The 27,386-nt window shown below is 35.9% G+C and overlaps 1 protein-coding gene across 4 annotated transcripts; it reads right to left on the bottom strand.

Moving 5' to 3' along the window:
• Positions 1–674: 674 nt before the first annotated feature.
• salm (spalt major) lies at positions 675–27,111 on the bottom strand. Of its 4 annotated transcripts, none has more exons than XM_068764709.1 (9): positions 26,907–27,111; positions 14,856–16,619; positions 13,779–13,958; positions 13,404–13,537; positions 5,642–5,737; positions 4,707–4,926; positions 3,807–3,985; positions 3,187–3,354; positions 675–2,544 (listed from the first exon to the last, which is right to left on the bottom strand). In XM_068764709.1, the coding sequence occupies exons 1-9, from the start codon at positions 26,947–26,949 to the stop codon at positions 2,173–2,175; spliced, it is 3,156 nt and encodes a 1,051-aa protein (XP_068620810.1). In that variant the 5' UTR covers positions 26,950–27,111; the 3' UTR covers positions 675–2,172. The 4 variants fall into 4 exon arrangements, with proteins under 4 accessions (XP_068620810.1, XP_068620809.1, XP_068620811.1 ...); XM_068764708.1 differs by lacking the exon at positions 26,907–27,111 and adding an exon at positions 26,767–26,881; XM_068764710.1 differs by lacking the exons at positions 5,642–5,737; positions 26,907–27,111 and adding an exon at positions 26,767–26,880.
• Between the last annotated feature and the right edge of the window lie 275 nt (positions 27,112–27,386).

Genomic DNA, 27,386 nt, shown 5'->3' with positions numbered 1-27,386 from the left:
TTTTTAAATTGAGTAAAACCATGATAAAATAAGGTAATATATATGTTGCCAAATGTTCTGTTAGAATTTTATATTTTGATAAATTGGTGGTTTGAAACTACCATAAACTAAATAGTTAAATAGTATACAGTTTTAACAAGCTAATAATGTTTGGTTCAAATAAACTTAGTGTTCAATATTTCGATTTTGGTTATTTTGTATTGATTAATCAGTGAAAGCAATAATAGCTCAGCAGTAAAGGATTGAAACTTGCGAGGTCGCGGGTTCAATTCCCGGGATACAATTCTATATAATTTACACTGCACATAAATTATACAGGATTACAACTGCTAACAAATAAGTTTCCATAGTTTGGTTAGCACCGTCCTTTGCGAACCATAATACACTACGTGAACGCCAATCTGCCGTCTGTCAAGCGTGGCGATATGTCCCCACCAATATCATGGGGAAGCCTATGCCTTGCAGTGATAATTTACAGTTACACCTTTTATTCCTTGTTTATTATGGCATAATTAAATATACAGTTTACGTATTTTTTTCATTAGAAATGTTTGATGTAAGACATTATTATTTTTTAAAAGATTTCTTGAACTTCGGATTTATTTGCAGTTTTATGGAGAAAATGTTTAACATAAAAAGGAGGGGTGGGTAAAGGACAACAAAAAAGAAAAGAATTATTAGTATAATTGTTTTTTAAATAATTTGAATACTTTTTGGACATTTACATAAACATTTAATAATTTACAATGATTATTTATACTGACATGACATGACGTATCATATTCATGACTAATACTACGCTATGTCTATTTGCAACTTGTAAATCAATAACTTGAAGGTGCTATGAGAATTTATTCTAGTTAACTAAATTGTTGTGTGTGGCCTATCGCCCCACAAGCGTTCCTTTAATACTAAGAGTGTATGCATGATTTATGATTTAATAAATAATTTATTAGGACAATTCTACACCGATGCCTAGGCTTTGAGAATATAAAACATTTATTTTAAATTCGTTCTCTGTGAACGAAAGTGAGTATAAACTTGATTTATATTCAATTATCGACAATTAATATTCGTAAGCATCGATAAAATGCATATTTGGAAAAGAGTGTTGTTGGAAACGGTTTTAACAGTCTGTTGGTTATGACAGTGCTTGCGAATATTTTCTTAGAGTATCTATAAATGTTTAAAGTCTGTCCACACCAGTTGCTCACTTTTTTTACAAAGATATGTTGAAGTATTCTAAAGCATATTATAGCTATGACTCTAAATACTTATAACTATGTAGACCTCAAATGCAAATACTTCTTTAATTTACATGATATGAATATGTCATTAACCTCTGTTACAATCATTAAAGTACTTGAATATCTAAGGTGACAATAGTTTCATCTGTATACATAAAAATCAATCTTTTCAACTTCAAATTAAAGATACATTGCAAAGATAATTTTTTACACTACTGTAATTTGTAATTTAACATGTAACTGCTGAGTTCGGTTCCAAAAGGTGATGAAATAGCTTGGAATGTGGTACAAGATGGAAATCATGCATATCGCACCCCAGTTGCAATGTATAAATAAAAAATTAATTTCTTTTATTCTGTGTATTTTAACTATTTGTTTCGTTGCTACTATCATACATTTTATATACATTTAAATATAGATAGAATTATGAAATTAATTTTTGGGATAATTTATAATTACTTTTGATGTGTTAGCACATAAGGCTGCATTCGGTGCTACGATAACCGACATTTATTCCGCGACATACCGGGTCTGCTAAATGCAGCCATTGAAAGTGCATTATCACAGAGTAATGACATAAACGTGGGACTCACACGAGCCCCCGATTGCCCCAGGCCCGTACTCGTGCGTATAAGTTACTTATATATTAATACTAGGCATTATAACACGTGGAATAACAACTTGTTACATTGCGCTATACTTAGCCCTTTTTACGCTACACACTGACACTCGCCTCGTATCATTATCAGTCCTTGTTTTTACGTACTACTACATTTTGTACATGAATATGAATATGTCACTGCTATGGCGACGCACTCGTGGACGATTCCCATGTCCCCGCACTGCTAGCTCTCAGTTGAGTAGCCCTCTAATGTTTGATGTTGTAGTATAATGGAATGTGTATCGAATTTTGAATTTCAGACCATTAGACAGTGAGTCCTTCGGTACGGGCAGGAGGTGGGAGGGAAGCAAGGGGATGCGGGTGAGGGTGATGAGGTGTGGGTGGGGATGGCTGCGCGGAGGGCGGTTGATGTGGCGCGTGGGCGGGCGGGGAGCGGTAGTGTTCGCTTTCTTCGCGCATTTGTCGACTTCTTTCAGCCAGCTCCCTGCCACGTTCTGCCAGCTCGCGCATCGCCGCTTGTCGCTCGTCGCTGCCCTCCAACGAAGGCGGTCTCTCTAGCGGTGACGCGGCGCCCGGTCGACCACCTCCAAATGCACCGAATCCTAGTAGTCCAGGAAACTTTCCAGCGACTCCATTTTGCCCGGCGTTCTGCTGTATCACTGATATCTCATTCAGCTGTAAACATTATAACAGCTTATTGTAATATTTATTTACAAAATAACAGTGTAACGGCATTAAATCAAACATATAATTATTTTTTATTGTTAATGGTAATAATAATCAGTAGTAGGTCATTTATGACAATTTTACCAATGAACATATAAAGTGTTGATTTATGAAGGGAATTAACGTGTTATTTTTATTATTATAAAATGTTCTCTTCGTAATATCATTATAAAACTATAAAATCGCACTAAAACCTTGGCTCCTATACTCTTAATTGTTTTTCATTTATTTATTCATTAGCTAGAAATTTAAAGAAAACATCTGTCGTCTTAAAAGATATATTCTTAAAGAACGCTGTAATTTTTTTTGTATATACCTTTTATATAATACATATACCTATGTACTGTCAGTTCACACAAAAATGCATTGTAAGTAAAAATCATTGTCCGTCGGCCTAATCAAGGACCAAATTAAATTGTTCCTAGTTAGTACCAATCTCACAGTGAGCAGGTGAATGCACATGCACACTCGTCATTGTCTACGGGTCAAGTTAACCGTTGTTTCGGCAAACTAAGTCGGCGTACAATGATGATTACCTGCGTTCTTTACGTCAATAAACTGTAGAAAAAATATACATCATTTCTTGTTTACCTTCTGCTGCATGCCGTTGAGGAAAGGCGCATGTAGATAGGGGTAGAAAAGGTCCGGGCGACGTAACAGGTCGTGTGGCTCGTGTAGCGGGCGCGGCGGTAGCTCTAACGACATGCGTCGCCCACGACGCGATGCGCCTCCACTCCACATGTGTGTGCCCATATGCACCTGTTCAATAAACGCCCCTTTAAGTATTTACACCGTTAAGTTTATATACAGTTTGCAGATTTACAAATGATGATGGTTGCATCTTGATTCCTGCCCAGCTTTATATAATTACATCCAATGTGGGCTTCCCGGCTCTTATATAGCTTCGGAGGGCGTTCCACGTAATAAGGTTATTATCGAGAAAGATAATTATATTATCGAGAACCCTTGTGCCACTAGGCTTTCGATAGGGACCTCGGCTTGGGCTGTCCCTCAATATGCTCTTAGGGCATTCAAGGGCACTCGAAAGGTCCAAACTTGACTTGGTTGATGGCTATTGCAAAGCTATCGTGATAAAATCTTCGGAAAGCGTTGGCGCTGGGAGAAGAAGTGGCGAAAGGAATTTCAGAAACTCGTGACCTTGACTATGTCGTTGCATATAAAGAAATATTATTTTTTAAAAAGCGGTATACCTTGAGATTTCCTTTGGTGGTAAACGCCTTTTGGCAAACAGCACAACGAAAGGGCTTGTCGCCGGTGTGGGTGCGCATATGAATCTGTAGCGCGGACGACGACGAGAAGTTCTTACGGCACACGCCGCACAAGTGCTTCGAAGAAGCGGACGGCGGTGGGTGCGTCGGTGTGCTTGGAACTGCAAGTAAATAGTCCTTTGTCTAAAATTCGTAAGTGTAGCACAGTAGTTAAAATTTATAGGTTACGTTCTTGTTATAACTTCTACCCAGGACAGGCACAATTTTTTTACGTTACATTACTACTGCCTACAAACGAGGACATAACCTAGTACATTCCATTTTAGGACCTAAAGTCTGAACTATGTATTATAACTTTTTAAATTCAAAATTGATGCTTAAAACTTTAGAAATGATAGATACACAAAACAAAAGAATTGATAAATTGCTTGAATTTCATGAGTATGAAAAGGATATAATAACTAGATCCTAGCCGTTTAATTTAATGTAATATTCTTTTTAATCTTTTTATTGATCAAATTAGTTTTAATCATCTGGACCTTGGTCTTTGTCGTTATCTAATCTTTGTTTAGTATGGTCTAACTTTAACTTGGCGAGGTGCACCAAGCTTATTGAACATGTTTCACGTATTCACAATTATGATTCTTGATACAGGTATAAATCACTCAAGTATAATCAGTACAAAAATTAAGAAGTGCTGAATATAGTAATGATTGCTTTACGGACTAGTCTGATCGACGGGTATTTAGGTATTTATACCATATGCAATCGAATGAAGCCACAAACAATTCATTTAATTAGATACTTGGTTGAATATGGAGTTGAAACAGGTCTTCAAATCAAGCGAGGTGCCATTCTGGTTTAAGTTAACTTTGGTCTTACCGGTTGGCCGTTTAGGCAGAGGCGGCATGTCGATGGGCGCGTGATTCATAGGCGGAGGCGGGTGAACAGGCGGAGACCTCTTCAGGTCCATCTTGTCTGGGGACGACCGCCTATCCGGGCTGGGGTCACGGGTCTCCTCGTTGGGTCCGTTACTGCCCTTGTCAAAGCCGGGCGGCATGTCGCGTATTTTGTGCGTCAACATGTGCTGCTTCATATTACCCTGTAGAAAAATAATTACATTATTATTGACACGTAATTAAATTTTTGATGATTAAGATGTAAGCATTTATAGGGTTTGTCTTTTAAGTTATGCGTGATATTGAATAAAATATCCTTGAGATTTTTAAATGAATACGACAAAACGAAATGAAGGTGAAGATAAAAATAGTCTATGTTTACTTATTGTGACATTACCAAAACTTGTGTAATTCAATTTAAGTTTTAATTAATTACTTGGATATTTATTTATCTATATAAATGTATGAAATTCCCACATATGTATTGATTATCGATATTTCTGGTACCATAAGGCTTAGAAACTTGTTTTCTTTTAGGAGTATACCTTTCGTCGTGACGAAGTCAGCTGAGAAAGGATTTTAGAAAGTTCTACTCGGATAATCAAGTGGATAAATAACAAAATTTAATATTTCTCTCAATTCTACGCCACACGAAGCGGGCGGTGGACGGGAAAAATATAATATGTCTTAAGCATTCGATGTTTTTTGTATCTAAACTGCTATATGGGTGGCGGAAGAGTATTGAAAGAGTTTTTATACAGAAATCTTCAGAGAAGATGTTAGTAGAAGTGAGAGACAAGGCATAATCGAAACGAATCGAGGCATAATCCCTTCCACCGCCCGCGACTGTGTGTTGTGTACATGTGTAGGTGTTAGTTTAATGTTGTGAGTTCACGCCCAGGCGTCGCTCTCGCATACCGGATAGACGAAGGCGTTCCAGAGGTCCAAAGCAGTGGCGTGCGGCGGGCGGGGAGGGCGTGCGCGCCTACCGCACTGGCAACCGCCGCCACTGCTCTGGAACCACAAAAACGCGAAAGTTTTACACACGCTCCACGCACACACCGTACTTAGTAAGTGGGGTCTGTGTTTGGCATAATATCAACTGTTAGCAACATGTCACACAAATAGTTTTATTTTATATAACTATACTAACTAAAAATACACGATAAAAGTTATTATTGAATATAATTTGTTGAATGTAAAATTATACGTTTCGGTCTGTCGATATATGATTAAGAATGTATATATGTATGTAATTTCGGTATAATAGTATTTATTTATATATATACTATATTTTTTTTATAGTTACATTATTTATTATTTCTGAAACCATTGATATTTTATACATTAATTGATAGCATATGATCTATGTATGCACCCCTTTTACGCTTTTACACCTATGACCAATCGCCCTGTTTATACAGGCGATTTCTACCCATGTATTAATTCATCACGTTATCGTCGAAACCATTAGGCTTAGAAACTTTAAATTTAGTAGGAATAATTTTTTTTGCCGAGTTAAGGTCAGCTATGCTAGCATTTTTCGAAAATCCTTTCGAGGTTTGAGGAGGCTTTCATTAAAAATTGCATAATTTCATCCTAAGCTCTTATATGTATAAAATTTGGAACATTTTTAGCAAAGAATAAATTTCATGAAATAATACCAACAAAATGCAGCGTGGGCCATGCGAGCAAGCAGGGGACAGATAGTTATACATTTATACATATATGTATACGTTTTTAAAAACCGCATCAAAAGCTTATAATGGTTTCTTGACTTTAAAAACTCCTAATTAGTATTAATTACACGATTTATCACAGCACCGAAGTACTCATCATGTTTTACATAAGACGAAATGAAAGTTCCCCAATGTTTTCAAATAACCTCAACGAAATTGATGATTATTATAATTAGTTGACTAAAATTTCTGTAAGTTACAGATAAGGTTTGTGATTTATTAATATTATAGCTGAGGTCATAACCAAAACGTAACTCGAAGTTCGATATTAAGTAGGTGATTCATATGCATTGTCGATATTTTCTTATCTTTTCTACCTATTTATATAATTTATTCGACATTAAAATTCCATATTGGGCAATTTAATGATATGTAAGTACACTCCGAAGTAAATATGGTTATTGATTTTGATATGTATCTGTCCTTACTTTTTATTTGTGAGAAATGTGTATCACTGTGCAATTCGGCAATAAGTTTTTTTTTATACCCGTCAAAGGATTTAAAACAATTACCGTTAATTCAAGTTTTAATTGTTTTAATTAATGTGTGTAAAATTTAAATAACTGAAGGAAAACACACAACAGGCTTGTAAAATAAATTATTTCTGAAGTAAACAATCTCACTTTAAGATAAAGTGACATATTTGATTTTAAAAGAGCGGAGTTGTGACAAGCTGTGGACTTTTACGCAACATTGAATTGGAACGACGATCACCGTTCAGAAACTACAATTACAAGAATATATTTTATGTCAACAAAATTATATTGGAACAGGGGTCACCAGCCGCATGTGGCTCTTTGACTATTTTTTGTAGATTATTCATAAAATATTGAGAGACGGCGTTAGAAATTATAAATAATAAATGTTCTCTAAAGTAACTAAAATTTAAGTAAACTTAAAACAGGGAATAATTTGAAATTTGTTTATCTTTCTTCGGGACGAGGTTAATTTTTGACTAAAATTAATTTAATTTTTGGATATTTTAAAATTAACATAACCTTCATATTATATCTACGTGACATAGTTTTTAATTTATAAAAATATCGTTAGGCGAAAAGATATTACTTTTTTTTGGGTCATTTGGTATGATGATGACTTGTGCCATGATGACAAGTTTTCAGTCTTTTATAGTATAGTTTTTATGATGATTATACGGGGTTTTAATGTTAACAGTACGCCACAATCTTTTAACTTGGCCTGCGATAAGACTTTTCCAATAATAAATGAAATTTCGTATTAAATACACGTAAAAGTCCATTCACACTAACAATGAATACATCTAGTCAAGTTATCCTTATGTGTGAACGTACATATTTTAACGTAGGCATCTGAAACAGGTTTTCATGAGACTTAGTTCTCTCTAAGCATCAATTGTGCTTGTTCTGTGCGCCGTTTAGAATGTTCGCATTTTAATGCGTTTTATTGATTACGACAGGTTTATTTTTACTTTTTTTCATTTATATCAAAACAATTTATTTACATAAATCATAGCTAGTTGACTGTATTTATTAGTATAACATGTATTTATTATTTCCAAATAAGGTAAGTCATTTCTCAAAGCGTCAAATTTTCTTTGGTGAAATATATTTAAATAAATTTGTTATTGATTTAAACATTGCTGTTTTTGTGAGGTTTTGAAGAAAACAAAAAGTTTTTATACCGTTGGCTGCAAAAATATCAGGTCACTAAGAAAAATTTCGAAAAATTATAGTTGTGTGAATATATTGCACGCATAAGTAATAAGTTAGATCTATGATTAGCACAGAGTATTTTTAGTTTTGAATTAAAATTTTAAAACATCAGAACAATTAAATTTTTACGCTTCAGTTTTAATTTGATTTTTCGTTGAGACATTTTATTGAATTGCTTTTACTACTTATTGTTCACGATATTATGATATAATATAAGACAAAAGAGACAGTGTAAAGCTACAAGAATAAAAGTATCTTTATCTAGTCACATGAAATTATTCATATAATCTCTGGAGACGATCGACATTAGAAGACTTGAAAATGATAGACAATGATAAAAAAGTTTTTCACAAGCCTATTTATATAGAAAAACCTATTCATCTTTGGCTAAGAAGTCGACATCGCTCGGGTGTTCTGATCCGAAAAACTAGCTACTAGAAATTCCTCATAACAATGTAATCTACCACGTGATTCAACGATGGCTTAGTGATGTAAAGCTACAAAAGTTTAGGAAGTAATTCAAAACTTATCAGAGAACATAAAGTCGCCAGATTTACTAGAGAAAAGTGCAACGAACAAATGAAGTTTCTTTTTATGACTCCAAATTGGCCGTAATATGCAAGACTGAATGTGGAGAGTATATAAGATACTAGAAGAAAAGCAACACCGTGTGCGTTGCGAAAATAAAGGTTTTAATCCGTTGTCAATCAATAGTGGTAGGCTTTTATTCACAATAATTTGCACTGTCGTTGTACTTATTTCATCAATGCGTAAATTAAAAAGTCGGTAATACGTGCACGGATTGACCAAATCCCTGCCCAAAATTTGCTCTCGTAGACAATCATCGGAGATGATCGAAGACGTTTTCTCTTTCAAACTACCTTACATGTGTAGAGTAATACATAAGGTGAACAACGCTTAAACGTAGTAAATATTGTATTAAAATTGATAGCGCACTACATCGTTTTAAACGAAGTTATATGGGCTCTTCATTATATTCACTAATATTCGAAGCTGTTTACCTTAATGGCTTTTACAGAATTATTGAATTTAATGCTTGCTGATCCTGAATCCGCGTGCTAAAAATCATGTAATACAAGACATTTTTTGTCGCAAAAATGTACGATGCTTTATTGTTGTCACAAGTTGAATTGTTTTCAACACATGAGAAAATATATTAGCAAGTATAAGAAATTCATTTTAAATATTTAAAAGATATTCAAATTCTTTTTTTGTGCGGCCCGTTATTTTTGTATCCCAGTGTAGTTTAAGAATAGCGTTTGAACTTTCGTGGCGGACGCGGTCGGTCGCACGGGTGTCGGCGACATTTATTGTAATTTTAAATGCGCTTGTAAGCGAGTATTCGACTACAACCGATAAGGAACTGCCGCTGCTCTCATCGTAGTTACGTGCACGCTTTTTGCAGCGTGAATCTCAGAAAAGAATACTTCGTATATATAACACCTAATGATTTGATAAGTAAATGATTAGTTCACGTGTGTCACAAATCGTATAATTCTACGGATATAATAAGTTATATGAGAATGACAAAATTGTTATCTAATGCAAATACGTTAATTCACTAATAGTATATGAATAAATACAACTATATAATATGTAAATAAATATAAGACTATTAATTAACATGGAACATGTCAAAAGTTGAAGAGATCCGTAGACGGACGGAAGTAACGACATAGCCCAGCAGATTGGTAGTCGGAAAGGCAGTAGGCAGGCCACATAGCGTGCCCTAAGGTTCTGGAGTGGAAACCTCGGACCGGTAAGCCCAGCGCAGGACGTCCACACAAAAGGTGGACAGACGACTTTATTAAGGTCGTCGGAACAATAGGTGCAGACCGCTTCCAAACGGTTTTATTGGTAATCTTTGGGGGAGGCAGGGGGTTTCGCAGTGAAATAATGATATCAAAAGTTTTGTATGTTGAATTACGAGTAATTTTTGTTATCGCGAGAGCTTCAATTTAGTCATACACAGAGAACAATACTTAAGAAATCATATATTATATAAATCAGTAGATACATTTGCGTTGCAATTTATACATAAGTTGTACCTTTCTGAAATGATTTATTCTAATATGCGGTACTCGGCCCTATTACGTGCGCTTAAAGGAAGATATAAAATATTTATTGACCTTTCTCGTTTGTAAGATGAAGAGTGTAATTAAGGAGATAAGGATAAGCACGACTTGAACACCTTTCAAAGCTATGAATACGTGCTGCAACCTTTTCGTTAGCTTGAATCTAAAGTAATAATAAATCTCGCAGTATGATAAAATAGGTTGTTGCGCATATGTTATCTGCAACAATGTTATTGCCATGCATGTATGTTGTATTAGGTTATGGTCGAAGCATTTGTGTATAATTAACTATCTACTATATAGGTTCTGGTCATTAGTAAATAAAAAAAATTATTACATTATGAAAATACTAGTATTTAGTTAGCGACATTAGTTTATATAGCCGAAAAGTGGAGTATAATTTTGTATCAGAATAATTATTCATCTATTCTATCACTTTACTTTCGTTTATTTGTAAAAATTAAATTGATTATAGAAAAATGGGATTTTAAGCTAGGTCTAACGAAGTTTTTTTATTAAAACTTTTTTAACAATTATATGTCATGGTTTCTCGTCTTATAAAACGATACCTAATATATTTGATAAGATAACGAAGTGAAATAATCTTTGCATATAATTTACTTTATAACCCTTAGATATTTTTTAATAAAATCATTATAAATATGAGATCAATGTAAGTAATAGCTAAATTTTTTTCGTGGAATTGTTATTTCTTTTTTCTATGTCCAATTATGCTTTTTTAATCTACAAAAGATTCTTTGTTTTTTGTTTGCTCAATGACGTATCCTATTGACGTTTGTATTTACTTGGATACTTTAATATATTTATTTTTTATTTAAGTAATATTCATAAAAAAACATTAAAATTGTTTTCATTTATGTATTATGTAAACACACTCTTACTATCATCAATTTATTAAATTTTTATAATAAACAATTATCAGCGGGACTATCTGATTAATGAATTGTTATTTTTCGATGTCCGTTAGAAACGTTTGCTTTTACAAATCAAATAAGGTCATCATTACAGTTTAATTCTTCTGGAGGCATAACTAGTTTACTTAGATTTTTACTTAGTAGCGGGTAACAGTTTATGTTTTGTGTCTAAGCAGTTGACGGCTGTTGACGAAGTAACCGAAATTCCTTTGAGGTTTAAAACGGCGCCGCAATAAATAATCGATATTTTATTGATAAGAGCCCTGCACGGACACTTTCCGTATATACGAAAAATGTTACTTTGTCGAGCATAAATAATCTTTTTATGACGCGGAGCGTAGGTAAAGGCTCAAGGATTTATAAGCAATAAATATTTTACGACAAGAATTAATATTCCGTTCGTTTTCCGTCACGTTGTTTTTATGAGTTATCATTTCTGTGGCGCGCCGATGGCCAGCTTTATTCACTCCAAGTATTGGCCCAGCTTATAAAACTTGAATCACCATAAAAATAAAAACACTTTTAACAACGTTTATTTATTGAATATAACATTGAATTAATTTCCTTAAGTAGACCTCAAATTGCTTTATTATTTAAATATAAATTATGAATATAAGTAGCGGCGCTGTTCGCGTTCGAGTACCGCGAGTCATTTTTTTATTAATTTATCGTAACGGCAGAAATATTTCGTAGTAAACCGCTTTAATGTTGCTTTCAGAAACGATTTGTTTCACATATCTTAAACAGTTGAAAGGCTAGATTGTAAATTAAGTTCTTTCAGCTGTCAACTTTTGTGTACTCGTGGGAATGTATCGTGTTATTATACAGACTGATTGGATACAGATATAATAGCTTTAAAGAGTTGAACGTAAATCTCATTTACCGTCAATTAATATTTTTATGAGTAATAAAAATAAATATTTCAGAAATTCTAATATATATAACGTAATGATAGAAGAATAAGAGAAAGTGTTTTCAAAATTATGATTGATTTATGATGATTAGTTTATAGTGATCACTTTATACACGGTGATAGTTAAAATTTGTAAAAGCCCTAGAGGTATTTGCTGACGAATGCGCTAAACATACACTCACTCCTTTAAAGCTTTTACACCTACAGCCAATCATTTTGCAGTATAGATTCTATTAAGATTGTATGTTTTGGATCACAACAATCATTTGTTTTTTTCTTGTAATTGAAAAATATTATAACAGTTATGCCTACATCAAAACTGTTTACCATAATAAATAAAAGATATAATTTATACATACATAATATTTATTTTAATTAACACGTTACAGAGTATATCATTATATATTACTTTTTTAAATAATCTTATGAGACAGAGACTATTATTGATTTTAAGTTTAATATTAATGACTAGTGTTTTTCTTAAAATTTCACCATTTAAATTTAAACTAATAATAAACTTTTTTTAAAAGGTTTGAGGCCGTAATAGAAAAAGTTTCATTGGAAAATTTTAACCATTTTTAAATTAATAATACCATACGATGGGTGAAAAGAAGTTTTAAAAGGTTTTGATTAAATCAGAACAAACGAGCCAAGAAGCTAGAGAAGTCGGTCGTCAATTACTCGGCAAGCCGACAGCGGGTCGGATGTGCTTCTCGGAAGACAACGGCTGAACTAATGCGAACTGGGGGCGTCGACTAGAGACTTGTAATTACTGCTTGCAAAATTAATGCACTGAAACTTGGATGAAATGAAACCAGAGCATCAAGTTCGCAACGCGCAGCTTCCTGCGACTTGCCGGGCAAACTTGTGAGTTAGCTGTGATGTCATTTGATTTAAGTCGCGTGTTACTCAGGAAATTACTCGGAGCGGCGCATACATAAACAACACCAACGAACCGTCTCCACAGTTGTGGCATACCGCTTTTTTATTTATTTTTTTGTTGCATTCAAACGAATTTTCTGTTATTGCGGTATAAGAGTGTGACAATTAGAAACAGCACCGTTAAAGTGTACCTACGAGTCGCTATTTGTGTAACAATAAAGTAAAAATTGGCAACGTGCCAACGTTTTCAATCGGTGCTACGCATCGGGGCACGTGCAGCTATAACATACCGACTTCGCGGTGCGTTTAGTCGTTTAATTAAATAATAATTTCAACACTGTTTAATATAACAAGAGGGATTTCGTGTTTGTGCGCAGTGGAAAGCGTTTTACTATTCGGTACAGTTAAATTCTGTGGAACGTACCTTTGTGGAGAAGCCGCGGTCGCAGACGGTGCATTTAAAGGGTCGTTCCTTGGTGTGGCTGCGATAATGGATCTCCAAAGCCGAGTTGCAGGCAAATGTCTTGTAGCAGATGTTACACGTGGTGTTGCCGCGCACTGCATACAAATAAATCCACCGTTCAATGTCACCGATATTGTCCGAAAGCGCGGGAAGCTCTCATGGAAATGATGACAAGGCAATGTCTTGCGAGGATGCATTTAGATTGGATACATTCAGCGTGTTATCAAGTGCCCGGCAAATTGGTTATGGCAAGTTTTTATTGTTAGGACAAATGTGGAAGGAACGGATGCTGAGACGACCGGGGCGGACAAGCAGTAAGATCCCGCTATCGCATACCTGCGGGGGGGAACGCAAGTCCGAGCGGGCTGAAGGGCGATCCACCGAGAGCCCCGAGCGCGGCGAGAGGCGTCGGCGGTGACGGCAGCGGCGAGTGATGGGGCAGCCGCGGAGGCGTCGACAGCGTGGACAGCGACGGAGACGGCGGCGAGGCCCGCGCGCTGCGCCCGCTCTCCGAACCTGTCGCCGATGGGAGGGAAGCCATTGTTGTGACGGTTTTAACTTCACATTCGGACGCCGAGGCGCAGACGGAGAGCGGCGAAGTTCGACGATCCTTCATGTGTAAGTCGTCGTCGAACTCCCGTGTGGCGGGCTCACGGCCGTCCCGGCCGCTCTCGTCGTCGGTCCCGCGGGAGTCCGCCCGTCGGTCGCCGGGAGTGGACGGGGTGGGAAACATCGCGGGCAGGACGGCTCGGTACGGGTGAAACTCAGTGGCGTCGGAAGAATTACAGAACTGGGGGAAATAATTCATGTCTATACTGCGGGCCGGATCGTAAGTAACGCTCTCGCGCTCGCTGGTGTGAAGTCGTATGTGGTGTTGTAATATGGTCGGGTCTGAAAACTTTTTGTGACAGACTGGACATTGATGCAACAGTTGCGACGGAGGTTTTATACGATGCACGCCCATATGGGTCTTTAAATTGCCTTTAGTTGTAAATGCCCGACCGCAGAGCTTACACCGAAATGGTCGTTCGCCAGTGTGCGTTCGGTAGTGCATTTGTAAGGCACTCTTGCACGATAGAACTCGGTGACATACTATACACTCGTTAGGATCGGAAACCTTATTATCTATTTTATCGACTAACTGTTGCAATTTGGTAGTTTCAGAAGTTTTAGTTATTTCAATCAAACTTTCCCATGAATTATCGTTACTTCCAGGCCGTGGCAGTAAGGAATTGTAATATATAGGATCGCGAGCCAGGTCCGGCTCAATAACGTGATGAGGAATATTGTGAAATGGTGTAATACTCCCGGACGAAACACTGCTTGGAGGAGATTGTGGAAATAAAGGATATGAAGGAAATGTACGAAGTCCCGTTGCTATTGAAATTGGTCCAGATATCGATGAATTCTTACTTGAGAGATTTTCCGGTTGGTCTGGATCGGGCTTCACGTGTGGACTCTCTCGGCCGATCTGATCTTCGTTGCTATATTTCGAGTCCATGCTGCAATCATCGTACGGAGATGTGGAGGGGTACTGATCTTGCTCAGCGTCGTGAGCGGCGTCATTCTCTTCGGGTTCTCGTTTTGGCGATACTCGGTCGTTATCCTCAAAACTCGACTCGCGGTGGCACTCATCGTCCTGTGGTTCAGATTTGAACATGTCGGGGGCGCGCGGGGGGCTAGGCGCGGAGGGTTTGCTAAGATCAGCAGGAACGTCTTGTTCTTCTCGCATTGCAAATAGTGGGTGGGGCGGTAATGGTTTATCGGCTAGTGGACGCGGCGGTAGTAAGTCGTGGTGCGACGGTCTGTACAACGGCAAGCTTGGCGGAAAAGGTGCCGGAGCACCTGGAGGGAATTGAAGTGGATGAGGTGGCATTCCAGGAATCGGCCCCGGCGACAGCTGTGCTAATAGCGGCGGATGGTATTTATCCAAATGTTCTGGTATCGGATTTGGATTCATTTTCACGTGCGGAAATTTCGCAGTGTGTCTTTGGAAATGAACTTTTAAATTCCCTTTGGTAGTAAATCGAGATCCACAAACATTACACTTAAAAGGTCTTTCACCTGTATGTGAACGAATGTGGATTTGCAGCGCAGAGTCACTACCGAAAACTTTTCCACAGTATCGGCAGCGGTGTTTGAAAAATGGCTCGTTGCGTCCTCCAGATTTCCCATCATACGGCGACATTTTTCCGGATTTACGAAAAGCCAGTTCGTCGGCCAAGTTGTTCGCTAGTAAACCTTGCGAAGCATTGTCAAGTACTTCTTGTGCCCGTTTTTGAAGCATTTCGAGGGTATTAGGCTCATTCAAGGACGGCGGTGGATCATTGTTTGTAATAATTGAAGATGCTAACGACGACGAAATGGAGCTATAGGGCGGGTGAGTCATCATAGGTGGTGACGAGGTCGGGAGCTTGGGAACGATGATCGGTTCTGATTTAGGTGTGAGGTGGCCATGGGTCGACGGCAAGTTTTGGCTTGTTGGAGGAGTGGGTACAGGAGGAGATGGCTCCCGCGGCGGACGAGGCGGAGACGGTGATCGGGCCGGCGGTGCTGATATGATCGGCTCGGGTTCGTGAGGCGGTGGGCTTTGACGCTGATCATCTTTTCGTCGCGTTAGTGACAATTGATTTTGGAGTTGTCGGATTAATTGCAGTTGAAACACTTGTTGATGTTGCAGTGTAAACAACGTGCTTTGTAAAACTGCGAGCTCGTGTAACGCTGCTTCATTATCTGCATTATTAGCCATTGCCGTTGCGGCGAATTGAGCTACAGCCACTTTTGTGTTTTGTAGAGCTTCCAGGGTTACGTGACCGGCAACCGGGAACGGTAGTCCGACCGGCGGTACATCGGCTTCAGGTACTTCCGCCTCGCCGTCCTCGAGGCTATTGTTATTCTCAGCATCTTGGCGATGCCTTCGTACTTGTTCTAATCGTTTGTTAGGCCCATCCATCTCTTCGTCTCCTGAAACGACCATTTCCTCGGGGTCCGAGTGCATTCTCTCCTCGCCCATTTGAATTGCCTTCTCATCACAGAGTCTTTTGTGATACAAGAAATCATGAAGATTTTCAAATTGCTCCTGACAGCGCGGGCACATGTGCGCCACAGGCCGGTCTCTCGCCTCTTCAGGTAAGACATTGCTTATTTCTTCTTCCGAACAGGAACCGGAACTTTCACCTAGAACAATAATGTTATATGTTAAACTCTATAACGTCTCAATTTAAAACATACTATTTACATTTCAAACTTATCATTGTTACAAAATTTAAGACTTCATAGAATATTTTAAAGTGTACAGTTCACTCACAGAAGTTACTAGTTACAGTTTTAACTGTGTGATACACAATATGCATTGATTACATTTAAATGTTATAATCAATGCTATGTCATCTTAGAGTTTACGTAATGTTCCAATAACTAATAACTAATTCTAGGATTTCATATTGACAGCACGTAATAAGTTTTATACGTGTTAATGAAATCGTGTTTTGCCTTTTTTAATTATCACGTTGTATTCGAATTATGAGTAAAATGTCTAGAATACTTTAAATTGTCGTTCTCATATTTTAATTCAGAAAATATTAACATTAATTACTTTAAATGTTAACGCAAATGTAACGTTTTACGTAAAAAATTAAAACTTTGTCTTCGCTATTCGTCAAAAGATGTCGCTAGTAGTCAGTGTGGCAAATAAAACATAAGTTTTCATTTGTAACCTAAAATTGTTGCTTATGCTTATATAAAGATTATAGTGTTACTTATTATCTTCATTTATTCCCCTTTTCATTATATGACTAAAAGCAAAGCCATAAAACAAATAATAAAGATACTCTGAAAACACCAATGAACGAAACTTTTCTCCCATTTATCCATGGGGATTTAATGTTAGACAAAAATGTTTAAAAATTTATATAGCAGATCAATATGGATCTTTTAAAGGCAAACATTAAAAATATATTGCTTTTATTATAGAACAAAAATATGGAGTCCAATTAGTTTTGCGAAATATGTTTAAATTCGTTGTTTGTTTTAAAATTAAATTAAAGTCTTTGTTAATTGTATTATTGTTTTTAATTATATTTTTATAATGAAAAAGTATCTTTAGCAAAGCATTTAATTTACATATAATAAAAACTCAAATGAATCGATTTGTGGTGAAGTTTTTAAAGTATTCTATTGTAGTCTTATAGAATATATGAAACGTAATAAATTATATTTAGAAAAGCATTTATTAAGAAATTTCTAATACGAATACGGATGAATCTATAAAAATAATTTTTTGTCATAATTATATCCGAAATTCTCTTCAGATGTATTAAACATAAAATTGTTAGTAATGAAGTCTCTAAAATAGTATACAATTTGAAAAATACTCGGTGTCTTTACAACGCATCTATATCTATATAACACATTTATCTACAGACGAGGTTTCTAATTATAACTGCGCTGTAAATAGCAGTTTAAGTTTTCGGCTATTTTATCACTAGAGATTGATATATAAATAAATTATAATAAATATACCAATATTTAACGCAAAATTAATAAAAAATAAATACTTTCGTTGTATATTAAGTTGAGCATTTTAATGAGCTTATCTTTCAACCTTATTGTCAAGCTCATAGAGCTCATTGAGCCATTGAGAGGGCTATGCTAGGATTTCTCTGCAAAGTCGAATTCGGAATGAGAAGATTCGAAGGCCAACACAAGTAACCGACTTAATGGTTTGGTAAGTAGAAATAGTAATAGGCAGGCTGTATAGTGTGCAGATCAGACTGTCGTTAGGATCTTCAGGTTCTAAGTTGAGAAAACTGACTCACAAGCGCAACGAGGAACAGATGGCCATGTTAATGGAAATGGTTTAATTGGATATCTATGGGGGAGATCTCCATCCTACCGGTGTAATGACGATTATAATTATCGTCTAAAACTTAAATATATATATTCATTATATCATTAATTTTACAACTAAAATTTGGCTAAGCATAATAAAGGACTTTTGTTTACGATTGTTGATATAAACTTCAATTAAAAACCCTGGAGCGTGCTGATGTCCAAATAACTTTTATAACTTGTGATTATTTTTGTCACGAAGTCGGCGCCAGAATTTTTTTAACAAACGTGTAAGAAAGATTAATTATAAAGTACTATATAATATATCAAGGATCGAAGCCCTCCGAAATCTTCAATTCTGTTATCGCAGCTTAAGTGAAAGACATAAATATTTGTTATAACCACATCTCGACGACGTTTTTGAATCCTTTTCGGAATTTGGTGGTAATAAAAGATCATTTGAATATTTTGAAATAAATTTCTCAATCATTAATCTATAAATTATTTTGCATGTCTTTGTAATTAAATATAAAGTGTATAGTAGGACCGATTTTAAAAATGCAAAATTTGACATCTGCGATTTTAAAAAATCTAAAAATATTTTACTTATTATATTATAATATATAATACTAATACTTCTAAATAATGCTTACGTGTTGCATTATCTTTTTTTTGTAATTTAAAAGTGTTCGAAAACATAAAAACCCATCAACAACAGGTCAACAGAATAATATACTCTATACATTGGTTGTGAATATATCTTTTATTAGGTATATCTTGCTTCCAGAGGAAGCCAAAATGTAATTACAATTATTCACTGCAAACAAACCCTGACGTTATAGATCAGATTGAAGAATGAAGATATTAATTCACACTGCAAAATATTAATAAATATATTTTTCTTTAATTGTACGTTGGTAATATTGAAAGATTTTTTAGCTGACCGGTTTAAATTTAAAATGAAAAAAATATTATATGCGACAATGTAACCCTACTCATTTCTTCACTTATATTACATCCTTATAACTTAAAAATTACGTTTCAGCGACTAAGTCATGATAGAATTCATTTAGCTTTTAGTTATGGAGTTGCATCCAGTGATACTATATATTTAACATTGCTTTAACCAGTTCAATCATGGTTATAATAATATTCTCCGTGATATGCTGCGAGGGAGCTTGGGCCATACCAATGTATGGTATATTCAAATTGTTTGACATCAAGCTTTATCGCTTACTTGTCCGCCTTTTACCACCAACTCGCTTGATGGAACGCGACGACATGGTCGAAGATGAAGCAAGCGGAGTATATAAGTAAATATCATAATTACCTGGGAATAAGGAAGTCGTTAGATCATTCCATACCCGGGCTTTAAGGATAATAATGTTGAAAAAAAAAGGGTTTTTTCTATAAAATGAAATTTCTCAATCGTGCCTCAAATGCTGTATTTGACATTGTCACGACCGAAGGAACTTAAATCTATTATTATGATGTTCAAATCGAGAGATAATCTTCACTGTGAATGTTTCCTTTAGTTGTTGCTAACAAAAATGAAGAGAGAAGGAATAAGAATTGAAAAAGACGATCGCCCCGTTTTTACGTCAAAATGGCCATATGCAACAACATGGTTAAATAGTTAAATGATACACTTGCGTTAATTTGTTGTTTTAGAAAAAGTTTGAGATCAATGTCCACGCAGCCGAGTCATAAGGACAAAGTTGCGTGAAATTGTCGGGAAGTCTCGACCTCGTCTTGTGAGATTTGAGATTTGCATTTATTATAAAAATTTATTTTTAGATAAACTTCGTGAAAAAAGGTTTACAAGATGCCGAAGAACCGGTGGTTGCAATGGAAAACATTGTGACAACACTCCTTTTTAATGGTTATATAGATGCTAAACTTATAAAGTGGACTATTTTGAAATATATTAAAATCATTACTTAGGTTAAATTATAAAAACTTTTAATGCTTCGCGCTACAAAGAGACTGATATTTCAATTTAATCTCAAGATTATATGCGAAAAAGAAATTTTTTAAAGAATTTTTCTTGCAATTTTTCTATAAATAAAAACATTCATAATGCTTTAACGATGATATTTAAAAAATTAATCGACTTGGTCGAACCTTTCTCGAATTTTGTGCTCAGTAACACATTTTGCGATTCCTTTTTTAGAACATCATCATCATCATCATTTTCGTCATAGGACATCACTGCTGGATATATAATAAACAAATTTCTACTTTGGTCTTAATAAATGTTGAAATCTTTATTTACTTTTTTAATTATTGACGGATCAGAGATTAAACGCCGTAACGATTTTCCAGAACATTATTCCATTTTGGATGTTTATTTCTTTGTAACCTATTAACCATCACCATCTTCATCATCATCGATATTTCAGTCTTAGGTTCTCCACTACTGGATATAAGTCTTCCCCACTGCTTTTCAATAGGACTGGTTGGAAGCGGTTTGTATTCAGCGTCTTCCAATAACCTTAAAAAGGTCGTTCCGCATCTTCTTAATTTTTATTTATATAGACTCTAAGAAACGTAGTAAGACTAGGTGCAGGTGTGGCAATGATTTCGACAGGTTCGAATTGATTTTGACAGTACCGCGACATGCACCTGCCCAAGCGCGGCTATGTAAATGCGACTAGTTAACAGACGCGCTGACTTATTAGTATGAAAGTGTCGTTTTTTTAAGCCTTTCCGGTCGTCGCGGCTCGGACCACTACTGAGACGTAACCGCATTTTTCTATAGAAAAACTATTTTTTGCCGAAACGCCAGATATGGTGTCGATACCCATAATTATCGTCAGCTCAGCCGTCATTTTTCATTCTTGCGAAGCGGGCTGTTGACTTGGAAGATATACGAGTGAAACGGAGAAAAAATGCATATTGAAATTAATACTTTTAGTGCAAATCTATTTACTAACATTTTTATAGCTCTTCATTTTTGGCGAAGCTTAATCTTTTTTGTGCCACGGGGTGGGATATGCCCGGAAAAAAAATGAGGAGATCCGGAAATGAATTAAAGTAGGGGCCTTAATGTTCTGGAGTGGAAGCCGTAGACTGGCAGGCGCAGAATAAGACGTCCACCCGCAAGGTGGATGGAAGATTTGGAAGAGGAGCGCTTCTGACCGATGCTTTTGGAAATGGACGACTAAATGATGATGATGACAAAATAGTGATGATGATAATTAATATGTTACAATATAATCTCATTTCAAGATACAGGAGAACTGGAAGATACTGATTGAAAAAAAGCATAATGAGGCATTACTACAAGCCTTTTCCGTCTATATTTACAATAAAAAATGATTGTAAATTCAAAATAGATTTAAATATTTGATTAGGTACATTTTATGTACTGCAAAAGTGATCAATTGTGAAAATCTGAAACATCACGCAACTCTCCGCTTTTTTTCACTTTGCTCTTTTCTTGTTGATCCTTGGTCAATGCCAGCGATAGTTTAGTTCTAATATCACGTGAAATACCATTAACCGTCAATTAAACGTTCGGAAGTTTAGATGAATTTATTATAACCTGCGATCGGAAGTCAATGTTTTCAATTTTCGAACATTATTCTGGTCCATTGTTGCGTGCCTCGCGCGATCACTAGAATTTCTCATATTTACACGCCAATTATTCTTTACAAACAATTAGAGTTTTTGTTTGTTGTAAGAACTAAGGGTATGCTATTTCTATTTAGTACCTATTAAAGTACGTACAAGAAATGCGCGATATCATCGTTTAATGGAACTCGTGTAGTCAACGTGTAGAGCGGACAATCGGTTTTTGCCGCACCGGTTTTTGTCAACATAGGTAGTCGTATCCGTAGATACCTATTTGGGTTTTGGCATTTGACGTTTGGCATTGTATGTATGAACCATTTTTGAACAGCTCAATGATATTTAAAGAAGGATGTATTGAACTGTAAGTTTTCTAGAAATAAATATGTCTTCTGACATAACCGATAAAACCGGTTATGTGAATTTAAGACTCGATTGGATTTAAGACTCTTACACTTATTTCCGATCACTCTGTATAAGGTGATCACTCTGTAATATGTTACATTAATTTTTTTTTGTTGAGTCTGCAGGAATAGGATAGTAAACAATAATCTACTGTAATATTCTAATTTGGAAAACGCTTTCTTTCTTTATAATCATAACATAATTTAGTATATCCGAAACCATTGGTTTTTGGACAGGGACAAATACCTTATTCGTTCACTTCTTTAAAACGTTTACATCTAATAACCAACCATCCAGTAAATACATTGTTAGTGTCCACATATTAAAATAAAGTAAACGCTTGCATTTAAGAATCTCTGTCTCGGATGCAAGCACACTTTCATGTGAGCTCTTCGAAAGGCGGTGAGTTATCCCAATAAGGCAACTTGGCAAAATTCAAATGGAGAGAAGATAAATAAATAAATACTTATTTTATAAATAAAACAACCAGCAAACCTGCCCGTTAATTTCACAGAAAAAATGTATCAGGTTTAAACCGCTCGACGATATAATTGTTTTTTTTTTGATTCGACCATTATTTATATAATGGAATATTAAAATAACAACTTTATTCTTTTCAAAGGATACAAAATTTTATTTCAGTTGGTATTGTGAAAAATTAACTGTTACATCAGTATTTTTAAAGATATTTGTTTTCTGACAAGCGAACCAAATGAAATATGAGTATTTAATTTCGATTATTCCAATGCAACGTGCTTGAGCAGATCATTATTTTTAATTGTGTATTAATATAAGCATAGTTGCGTTTTTATGTGTGGTCAATATCAATACGACCGAATAAATAAATTGCCGCTGTGTGCGCAGCATGTTGTAAAAACAAAGTCGCAGAGAACTGCTATTTTAAAGATAGCTTTCATTAAAATAATTGAATGTCAATGTTTTTGTACTACGTGCACAAGAGAAAGCATAGTTTTTATTTTTTAATTTTTCATCTGTGACGGCTTCTTTATTACTAACTCATCAGGTGTACGTTTTTTCTTTATTTTAAAACGATGAGTGTTTTTCTTTAATTCACGATATACCAATTTATATGACGCAACAGACCGTCGAGGGAATTAAAAAGAAAAAAAATGGAATTGTGTAAAAACAAATGACAAATATTGTAAATAAGAAATATCGAAGATTAATTCCGTCATTGGGTTTTTAAAAATAACATTCGGACAGAGAGTGATGTGTTCGTTAGTTCCAGGGCGGCCGATGAGAACCATTTATTGGGCGTAAATATATTATTTTAATGGACGTCATGTACATTGAATGTTTACTTATTAGCTATTATATTAAATTCATAGTGACGGAAATCTATTTGACCTTTGGTATGGGTACGCGACTAATCATCCATTGTTATAATTCAAAGATCGTGGCGCTTTGCTGTTTGTTTTATTTCGTCATTTTGTAATTTAAATTAATTTAGTAACAAGAACGACACGCGTATCGTCAACGAGAACAAATATTTTTAAAATTCAAGCACCTAAAACTTGTGTTTGGTGCTCGAGCTATCTCCATTAGGTCGATTAGATTTGTTTAAGCATAAGTTTTTAGTTTAAATTTAAGCTTAGAGAGGCGATTGAATTAATATTTAATCAGTAGATAATTATTTCACATGGATATAGATATGTTATGATGTGAATGTGTTATGAATATACTAGGGATATGTTACTAAAAGAGAATGACCTTTCGTTTATTACAGAAAACCTTGTTAAGAATCTACCGATTTATTAATATTAATCAAATTTCTTCTTCAAAGTGTTAAGATAGATGTATCACGCTTAGAACGCCACGGTGATACACCGGGCAGTGTACCGGGAATGCTGAATAGTTATTATTAAACTTTGTTTCACATGGAATTTATCTTTATGATATTTTAATTGGGTTATTAAAAACGTCCGCTGCGTTGACGAATAAATTTCCTTATCGCTATGATTTTTCGACTTTCACCGTGTATATTTTGGCTGGGTGTAATCTTTTATATTGAAATATGGGCGAAGAATTCGACGGCGCATTTAAAAGTAAAATCACGACGGAGTTATGTTAATGGCTCCCTTTTTTCACTATTTTTGTTGTTTACGCGGAAACGAGCGGACAAGTGAGCTGCGACACAAAGTGTTTGTCATAATCCGGGATGATTGTGTCTTGTTGTGCGCGTGCACCGGGGCGTTTATGTATTTAGCCGCAAGAAGAAGGATTAGTCGCAATTTGACTGCGGCTGGAACCGTGTCCTGTGGGTAGCGGCGGACTCAAAAGACCAGCGGCTTGCAGTGTCGCGCCGCCGGGGCGAGCAAAAAACCATACACAACACCAGCCGTACAATGCAACGGCAATCAATGCTTCAGTAACCGTCTAAATATTTATAAGTAAGGACTGCATTCCGATTCTATAAGACGCTTAGATACTAATTGCAATCACACGACTATTGTAAGCATCGTGAGCCCGTAGCACATCGTGTTTCATATTGAATAGTTAACCAATAATTGGTTCTTAAAACTCTTTTTCTGACTATACGAAACACAGTATCTTTAAAAGTGTGAGACGTAGAACAAGAGGACGAACCACACATCGAGAAACTCGCAAATTAACTAAAAGTACACGTCAGCTATTTTTTTTCAATATCAATTAGTAAAAAATGCAGTGTTTCGTTTGAGAAGAAGGTATAACCACAAGAAGAAGTGACCAGACCACTACCAGATCGACGAACTCGTAATTAAACCAATAATAAACGTCGCAAGCTGTCCCTTTCTAATATCAATTAGTTAAAAAAAGCTTAGATAAGGCGATATGTTCAAGCAACAAGTTTCATTATATTGTAACTGTGTAATTTTCATATTCTTTCGTTGCCAATAAATATAAATGTCATTAAAATATTTCGACTTCTTAATTTTAAAGTAAGCAATTAATCCACTTACAGAAAGTCTATAATTTAAACATCAATAGTAATTATTATTCATCATTCAAGGCAAATGGACGCAATATGCATAGACATCAATATTTCATTTTCGGTACGAAGCGAACCGGATCATTAACGAGTTTTTTTTTGTCATCGAGTATCAGAACAAACAAATAGTGACTACTCTAATGTATTTCATAGAGAATATGATTAGGCGGGCCATTTCAATCGTTGCCAGATAAAACGTCGCTTAAAAATTTATAGAGCAGTCATAAAAGAGCGGAGCGTAAGATTAATAAAATTTGACGGCCCGTCATTCCATAACATAAAGCCACTTAAGGCCTTTATCGAAATGTGTCAAACACAAAGCTCTCGGTTAAACGAATACAATCTTTATTTTAATAGCAGCTCGTTCGATAATCAATTATAATCGAAGACGTCTAGTCAAAGATTTACATCACTCTTAAATAAACATATCACATTAAGTTTCACGATGTAAATAATTTGTTATAAATTCTTATGTACAAATGAAGACTCACGTTTTAGCAACACGGACAGTGCGAAAGAATTTCACGTTTATTCCTTCCGGCATTTGCATTTCAATTTAGATGCGTGGGTCATAAAAACTTGCATTTAAACATCTTAATGCGTCCGATAGGTCTTAATTTTTTAATTCAAGAATCGATTACGAAGTGAAACGTTAAAAGGCAAGAATCTACAAAGCGGAATGTTCACCTCAACACGATGTATGCAAAAACATATTTACCTTATACATACATGTTTAATTTATTTATCTGGGAGCTTTAACACTAAATAGGCAAAGTGACTTTTGCGACCCGAATGATTTATTTATTTTAATAAGCAAGAATGCTTCTCTACTTAATTAAAAACCTGGTTAAAAAGCTATTTTTATAAATATCGGTTAAGAAAGAATTGAAATTATTAAATTAGAACACAAATTATCGGAGATACAGCTAGATTTATTTACCGTTGAATTGGTTTAAAAACATCGATTATTACAATAATAAAATGTTATTATTTATTTATAAATGTAATTTATTTATTAAGAATCCTTGAATAGTCAAGATTATAGAATGTGTAAACAAAAGGAGTAACATTAGTTTTAACCAAACGTCGTTAAAAATACTTCCTTATCGATGACCGTGTCATAAATTTGAATTTAGCTTATTTATACAGGTCATAGAGCGTACATATTTCTGAACGTTTCTATTTTTCTAGCTATGATTGCTATAATATATGGTATAAAAAACTTGTTTTACAACATTTAAATAGAAGAGCGTTTGCTTCTGCTTTGGATTCATTCAGAGAAAATAAATTATTTTTCATGAACTTTCTTTTGAAAATTGTTGAGCTAATGTCTCAATAAAGTGTAACTGAAATTTTATATTGTGTTGAAATAAACCAATGCTTTATGTGAAATTTACTGATGTCGATTAATTTTAAACACGAAATTTGAGTTACGAGTTTGTTTTGGCAGATTGTTGTCACCGATGTTAACATGATGGACCAGAGTCACGAGAACACGCTGGGGAATTCACTGCACTGTTTACTCACCGCGCCGCTGGCGAATTTTATTGGCCACTTTTTGGTGTATAGCAAACTTTATGGTGGCGAACTGTACCATTGTCGGGACAGACGGACGTTTCGGTGATTTGAGAACTATTCACAGGTGTGTATATGAGAGGAGTAAGTACCGATGGAGACGCGGCGGACGCAGGCGGGCTTGACGCGCGGCATGGCGAGTGTCGTGCGGCGCTGGCAGCTCACCGCCGGCGCATAGCAGCTCGCGCGGCTGGCGGCGCGGTTACGAGCTGCGTTCACTCGCGGCGGTTACTCGGGTCGGTCGGGGCGCGGGCTACGGTACGGCTGCGGCTGCGGACTGGCGGCCGCACCACTCGCCATCTGAAGCGGGACTGAGCGCGAGGCGGCGGCGGGCGGAGGCGGCGGCCGGGCGCGCGCGCGCACCAGGTACGCGGTTATGACAGGGAGGCGGGGCCGCGCCCGGCTCATAAATCAAACTTCGCCCATTCGCACGCGCTCACTCAATCCCCCTCCTCCATATTCCATATCCAGGGCGGGGCATATTTTCATAATCATAACGCCTCATATTCATAAGTGACATGAGGCCGCGGCCGGGGCCCGAGGCGGGTGGTGGGCGGCGCCGACGCCCGCTA

Source organism: Battus philenor, unplaced genomic scaffold, assembly GCF_028537555.1.
Source record: "Battus philenor isolate CCGP_79_NKW_IND1 unplaced genomic scaffold, ilBatPhil1.0.hap1 SCAF_2, whole genome shotgun sequence".
Taxonomy (NCBI): domain Eukaryota; kingdom Metazoa; phylum Arthropoda; class Insecta; order Lepidoptera; family Papilionidae; genus Battus; species Battus philenor.
The sequence above is the reverse complement of the archived record's forward strand: the minus strand, read 5'-3'. Positions and strand labels throughout refer to the sequence as shown.

What these genes read in the sequence shown, in the direction of transcription:
- salm (XM_068764708.1), bottom strand. Translation starts at nt 26,836, where the DNA reads ATGGTACAGTTCGCCACCATAAAGTTTGCTATACACCAAAAAGTGGCC. An exon ending in TAAAATTCGCCAGCGGCGCG is followed by an intron (nt 16,620 to 26,766) that starts GTGAGTAAACAG and finishes TTATTGTTCTAG; the next exon opens with GTGAAAGTTCCGGTTCCTGT. An exon ending in ACTTGCGTTCCCCCCCGCAG is followed by an intron (nt 13,538 to 13,778) that starts GTATGCGATAGC and finishes ATTTGTATGCAG; the next exon opens with TGCGCGGCAACACCACGTGT.